The sequence below is a fragment of the Canis aureus genome, chromosome 15 (genome assembly GCF_053574225.1).
Source record: "Canis aureus isolate CA01 chromosome 15, VMU_Caureus_v.1.0, whole genome shotgun sequence".
Lineage (NCBI taxonomy): Eukaryota > Metazoa > Chordata > Mammalia > Carnivora > Canidae > Canis > Canis aureus.
Window position 1 is genome coordinate 62,675,606 of NC_135625.1, and position 7,465 is coordinate 62,683,070.

The 7,465-nt window shown below is 38.8% G+C and overlaps 1 protein-coding gene across 1 annotated transcript; it reads left to right on the plus strand.

The window, feature by feature from the left end:
- The first annotated feature begins 6,532 nt into the window (after window positions 1-6,532).
- On the plus strand, window positions 6,533-7,465 carry LOC144284076 (olfactory receptor 2A12-like). The gene has a single exon (XM_077848446.1). It carries the CDS (start codon window positions 6,533-6,535, stop codon window positions 7,463-7,465), a length of 933 nt encoding a protein of 310 aa, XP_077704572.1.

Consider the following 7,465-nt stretch of genomic DNA (forward strand, 5'->3'; position numbering starts at 1 on the left):
ATACCATGATTTTGTTGGATCGCTAATCCTGATGGTTTGGACTCTTTCTTGAAATTTGTGGTCTTTTTAATACTTAGCAGTTAACATTTATATCACTTCTAATATATGCCAGTTTCATGGTAATTATTCTTCACTTTAGCCCTTTTAGACACCTGTTCTCACTCTTTTGTGGATGAAAACAATGAGGCATAGAGTAAGTGACTCTAGTTTATGCAGTTCACCCTGCAGAAGGGAGATTGGAACAATGCTCTGACCAGCCCTGTTATCCATGCTGCTGTCATCCTTGTTCTGGGATCTTGCTGTTTTTAGAGCAATTTCAGTGAATTTTCATGCTATGGAAGACCAGAGAAATGCATCCGTGAAACTATCCCTTATTCTATGCACTGAAGATCTTTCTTTAATATGCAGCTGGAGTGGACACTTAAGTACTTTGAGATATCTCTCTCTGTGTTGTTATTTGCCCCAGGCTTTTTCTCAAAGGTAGAAACAAATCTGGCTTCTAGAATTGTGAAATTCAAAATGCAAAACCATGCCAATATTTAAAAGGAAAAAAAATTACTTTCACCTTATGTTGTATTTTTATACTTGTCCTCAACAAATGAGCTCATCAACAATTAGTGTGTGTAGATAGTTACCATTATGAGATATTTATTTATTTATTTATTTATTTATTTATTTGGGAGAAAGAATGAGCATGAGAGAGAGAGAGAGCATACAAGCAGGGGGCAGAGCAGAGGGAGAGGGAGAAGCAGGCTCCCCAGTGAGCAGGGAGCTGGATATGGGGCTCAATCCTGGGACTCTGGGATCAAGACCTGAGCCACCTGAGCCACCCAGGTGCCCCAAGAGTTACTATATAGAGTGATAGTCTCCTGATCTTCCTTCAAACTGTAAAAGGGTACAATTGATATCCAGTATGACATACGGTTTGTCTGTAGTTCACATTTGATGAAGCAAGTTGTTTCACTAAGAATCCTATTTGTCTCCTTATTTATTCCTGCCATTTTGGAAATTGGCTACTGGTTTCTTTCAGAAATATCTTTTAAAAAATTATATGTAAAGCTCTATAATTGCAGAATTGTTTTAATTATGAACTTGAATTAGCCAAACAATTCTAATCATTTGGGAAAGAGAAGCTAATGACTGGCATATCTGATAGCTGAAGCATCCCTGTGTCTGCTGTCTTAGGTCACGGACCTGGGTGCAGTAGGAGCACAAAAGGACACATCTCAGATGAGCCCACTGGGCTTTTTCTTGGATCCACTCCCAGGAATCCATCTCATGCCCAGACAGGCTTCCCTGGCCACAGGCTCTGTGCTCAGCCTGTCTGCTCTTCCTCTTCAAGCTCATATCACACTTCACCTGCAGGAGGTCTCCTATGACTCATCCAGAGACATCTTTGGAAAGCAATTGAGTCTTTGCTGCTTCCTGTGTCTTTATCAGCTCCAAAGACATGCCTTCAAGCTTTTGCTGAAGGCATTATCTCATTTTCTGTCATTACTTGTGCCTTGCTTTCCATGGTGACCGGACATGCTTATTTCAGAAGAGCCTTAGAAATCTACAAAATGTCCATATTCTTGGAGGACTCGGGCCTTAAGAGCTCCACGAGCCCTCCTAGTCAGCTTGATTCACTGGCACCCATTGACACAATATTTAGTTTGTCCACAAAGAGCCATATTCTATTCAAACAGAATTGTATGGTCCAGATGGTTGGACAGCTTCCTATTTCATATCTGCTAATTGGTACTTCAATATGCATCCCTTAACTGTGCTTTGCTTGCATGAATTTAAAAATAAGTCAATAAGTCAAAAGTAGGCCTTTCAGCCCATATAAAATCAGTAATATGTTACTGATCATAATTCACTGCCATTTCTTGGGACCTCCGATGAATGTCCACCCAAAACTTAGGAAGTTAGCTTAAGACTACCACTTCCTTTTAAGAGAAATACCAAATCCACAGAGGCACAGACACATAAGTTCACACAAAGGGGCAAATACCTCTCAAATTGGCAATTTCACTGCACTCTGCACAAATGCCTCTGCTAGTAAGCCTATTGGTCAACCGCAGGATTATGAACAAAGGGAATTCACAGAGGCAAACATGGGTATGCAACAGTTGAGTAATGTTCAGGGAAAGAGGAAGCTTCATGAGCTGGCTTGGGTTGAAAAGTTCCTACTAGGAAGCAAGCTGATGCTAAATGAATTTTTCTAAGATACTGATGGAATTCAGCTGACAGCTAAATTCCCTGTCACTTCTGGGTCTGCTTACAGGCACTGCTTTTATTGTTTTCAGTGTTTGGTTTTTAGCTTCAACCCCTAAAACCGGCATTGCAGATAAGAACAAAAATTTTTTAAAGATTTTATTTATTTATTCATGGGAGACACAGAGAGGGAAGCAGAGACAGGCAGAGGGAGAAGCAGGCTCCCTGTGGGGAACTGGATGCGGGTCTCATCCCTGGATCCCAGGATCACTCCCTGACCCGAATGCAGATGCTCAACCACTGAGCCACCCAGTCGTCCCTGCAGATAAGAAAATTAAAAGGGTATTAGGATGTGCTTCTCTGAATGACAAAGGCCACTTTCTCTGATCACTGCAGCATCACAGCTCTGCCTGTGCTCTCATTCACATTTTGGTGGGTGTTACAATAATTTTCAACTTAATTTATGATTTAATTCTACTTGTAGTCAATAGAAGATCTTGATCTTCTTCTCTATTAGGATTAGGGGGAAAAATCGGTACAAAGAAAAATGAGATTGAGGTTTTCAACTTCCCCTTTCCTATCAAAGGTTAATTACTTTTCATAATTCAGTGATTTATTTCTCCCATATGAAGGTGTAAGAAAATCTGCTTTGACAGGAGATCGCTGTTAAAATTTGGTGAGGATTTCTCTCAAGATGAGCAGGAGTAATGTGCCTCTTTAGTTTTATATTACGTTGTAGGTTTTTCCAAAATAAAAATATCTTGTTTTTTCCCCCCGGTAATGTATAAAGTTGATTAAGCAAATGAGCAAATAAGTAATTTATATGAAAGATAAATCCCCATATAATCCTACTCTTGAGATAATCAATATAAACAGTTTCTTATAGAAATTTTTCTACATATATGTAAGTAGGCACAAAAGATATATGTGTATGTTCATATTAAAATATAAGTTGGATCATATTGTATGCAAATTCTTTTAGTTTAGGTGGAAAATTTTTTCATTTCACTATAAAAAGATCTGTATTAATCTTTTTATTTTTAATTTCATTTTATTTATTTTTCCTCAGGAATACATTTATTAAGTCATGGGTTTTCCTTTCTGGTTATTTTATTTTAGAAATTTAAACATGTCTTTAATATAACATTATTGACACTGAGTCATAAACTTATATTAACCTTTCTAATGGTTGCATTGTATTCCATGTTATAAAAGTAGCCAAATATCTTAATCCATCTCCAACTTAAAACCTTTATATCAGTTCTAATTTTTTTTTTTTAAGATAAGCAGGGTTACAATGAATATTTACATCATCTTGGTAAATTTGGTTCTGGTACATTGGACCAGACCTCACTAAGTCCTTCCAGCCCAGGGATTTCGTCTTTACTGTTCTCTGCACAAGGAACATTCTATTTTGGCTGTAGTCTGGGTAGACTCCACTTCATCATTCGGATTCCACCCATGTGTCATTTTGTTAGAAAGATTTTTCCTGACAATCCCATCTAAAGGACCCCTCTTCATACCACATGACTTTCAATCTTATTACCCTGTTCATTTTCTTCATTGTACTTTCTACTATCAACAGATATTTTATTTTTTTGCTCCTGGTGTTTTAGGGATGGTAATCAACCATGACAATCTCCTTGCTCCTGATCTGAAGAAATAGAGAAACAGACCCAGGAATCAGGTAGAAATTAAAAACATATGTTTTGTTAGTGAGATTTATTGGAAAACATAGTCTATATGTTTTAAAAAAAAATGTCTCTCCAAATTAAAATCCCAACCGTTAGCCCACCCCCATCCCTAAGCGGGACAATACATGCTCCTGTAGGCTTTAACCTGAAAGAGTAGAAATGTGTATGACCAAAAAAGAGAGCAGAGAAGGGGAATTCTCATTTTCTGTTTCCTGTTCCACAAAGCCTATAAATAAGAGAACAGGAAAGGCACTGGAATCCTCCAGTACTTCCATCTGGTGGGTGAGAGAGATCTCTCCTAAATGGAAACATGAAGAGTGGGTGACAAATACACCACCCGACTTCTTGTGTCCCCTTCAGAATGTGTCTACTTTCCCTCCTCTATTCTTCCAGAGTTTAAAACAGGATGGAACAGATAATGCACTCAAGGAATAGGTGTTAAAGAATTGTTGAAATATATAAATTTAAACTGTATAAAACTCTTCACATATTCCATTTTCAAAGTTGATAACTTATAATATTTAGTAATGCTGACCATGTGGGATTGAAGCCTAATTCTCATAATCCGAGGGAAACATTGGTACATTTTTCCTGTAGGGAAGCTGGCCATAGGTATTACGAGCTTTGAAATGTCTATCTATTTAGCATCTGCAATTTGACTTTCTTTTCAAGATTTTATTTATTTATTCATGAGAGACACACAGAAAGAGAGGCAGAGACATAAGCAGAAGGAGAAGCAGGCTCTCTGCTTAGGATCACAACCTAAGATAAAGGAGGACGTTCAACCACGAGTCACCCAGGTGTCCCTGCAATTTGACTTTTAGGATATATCCTAAAGGAGTAATCATGAGGGATCCCTGGGTGGCTCAGCAGTTTAGCGCCTGCCTTCGGCCCAGGGCGTGATCCTGGAGTCCCGGGACCAAGTCCCACAAGGCTCCCCTGCATGGAGCCTGCTTCTCCCTCTGCCTGTGTCTCTGCCTCTCTCTCTCTCTGTGTCTCTCATGAATAAATAAATAAATCTTTAAAAAAAAAGTAATCATGAATATAGACAAAGCTTGTTTAAGAATATTTATCTCAATGCTAATAAACATAAGAGAAATAAGAACCCCAAATTTTTCAACAATAAGAAATTAAATAAATTGTAATATAATAGAATATTACATTAGTTTTAAGTAATACCTATAAAATATTACTTTAATACATGAAGAATGTTCATTATATTAAGAGAAATTGGTAGTTAAAAAATAGTCTCTATAATGTAATCCTGATTTTAAAATATGAATTTGAGGATCTAAATTTTTACAAAGAAACAAATGAATTATTTTTAAAATATTCTGTTGGATTTGAAACTACAGCCTAACTTGAAAGTAAAAATAGTTCTCAGGTTGTTTCTGGGAACATTGTGAAGAAAGTCTAAAGAGACAACAAGCACCAGGTTACATGGTTTTGAGGCATAATGTCACCATCAGGCTGTTCTGTGAACATTTTTCTCCCTGGATAAACCCAGGCACCTCCCAGGAAGAGCTTCCTGGAAAGAAACATCCAACAGGAACCTGTATTCACTCCCTGTGACCTGCTCAGAACCCATCAGAACAGCAGTGGGCAGTCAGCGTGGTAACAGGTGAGGAAGGTGTAAGGGGAGTCGATGGCAACAGGAGTTGCCAAAGCTGAGAAGATACGATGACGAAAGTTCTGTCACAAGAAAATAAACTCTGAGATTCTTCTGTGATTATGTTATAAAAGGGAAAAGAGAAATCACCCAAAGAAAATACAGTTACAATACAGCTGTTAATGTAAATTCATTTTCCCTTTTGAGATTCGTAGTTGAGAAAGCTGCAGAAATGTCATCCCATTTACTTGAATTTTTGGGTGTGTCTACAGGTTCATTGCATGGAGCGAAAGCATTCTTTCATTTATGACTAAATTTCAGTATCTAGCACTGATAAAATAGTAAATAAAACTCACAGAATAAAACCATAAACATTGGAGATGGAAAAGAGGCACCAAAAGAAACATGCAAGGAATATTACTAGCTGAAAATGAGGGGTTTACAAAGTTTTAAAGACTATGAAATTGAGACCTTATTTAGAAGGTGCTTCAAATCTGCAATATATGGGTAGAAAAGCATCTGAGAAGGTAAATGGATAAGCAGCATACAAAGGACAGAAGGCCTAATCGCTTCACATCTTGGACCAAGAAGACAAGCAAGATTAGGAAATAAGACTATCCTATGTGTCCTGTTGCAGACATTTGATCAGGGTCATATCTCTTCTAACTACATTAATAATCAAGACTCATACCCTTGAAGGGAAGCTAGAGCACTTTAATTTTTCAAAACAACAGGTGTGTGTGTGTGTGCAATTAGGTACAGTATCTAATAATGTATAATAATATGTTGTAATATATTTTATTTATATTAAATTATATGCAGATATATCCTATCATTCCATTGATACAAGGGGAATTATTTTCTGATTTTTATGAGTACACTTAGTGTTTTACACATATCTAAAAATAAATGACAGAAAAGTCAATCCGTGTTTCTAAATGTTCATTTAGTGATATTTTGAGTCTTGATTACTCTGGAGCTCAGACCTTCCTTTTGGGAATGTGGACTTGACCATCTCTGTCATAGGAGCATGGGAGGCAACCAGACATGGATCACAGAAGTCATCCTGCTGGGATTCCAGGTCGATCCAGCACTGGAGCTCCTTCTCTTTGGACTTTTCTGTCTTTTCTATACCCTCACCCTTCTGGGAAATGGAGTCATCTTAGGGCTTATCTGCTTAGACGCTAGACTGCACAGCCCCATGTACTTCTTCCTCACTCACCTGGCAATTGTTGACATGTCCTACGCCTCCAATAATGTCCCCAAGATGCTGGCAAATCTTGTGAATCTGAAAAGAACCATATCCTTTGTTCCTTGCATCATGCAGACTTTTCTGTATCTGGCTTTTGCTCACATAGAGTGCCTGATTTTGGTTGTGATGTCCTATGACAGGTTTGTGGCAATCTGCCATCCTCTACATTACACTGTCATCATGAACTGGAGAATGTGCACAGTCTTAGCCAGCACTTCTTGGGTTTTTAGCTTCCTCTTGGCTCTCGTCCATTTAATTCTCATCTTGAGGCTGCCCTTCTGTGGGCCTCATGAAATCAACCACTTCTTCTGTGAAATCCTGTCTGTCCTCAAGCTGGCCTGTGCTGACACTAGGCTCAACCAAGTGGTCATCTTTGCGGCCTGTGTGTTTATCTTAGTGGGGCCTCTCTGCTTGGTGCTGGTGTCCTACTCACGCATCCTGTTTGCCATCCTGAGAATCCAGTCTGGGGAAGGCCGCAGAAAGGCCTTCTCCACCTGTTCCTCCCACCTCTGTGTGGTGGGGCTCTTCTTTGGCAGCGCCATTGTCATGTACATGGCCCCCAAATCCAACCACCCAGAGGAGCAGCAGAAGATCCTTTCCCTGTTTTATAGCCTTTTCAACCCTATGCTGAACCCACTGATCTACAGTCTGAGGAACACAGAGGTGAAGGGTGCCCTGAGGAGAGTCTTATACAGGCAGAGGCATATATGA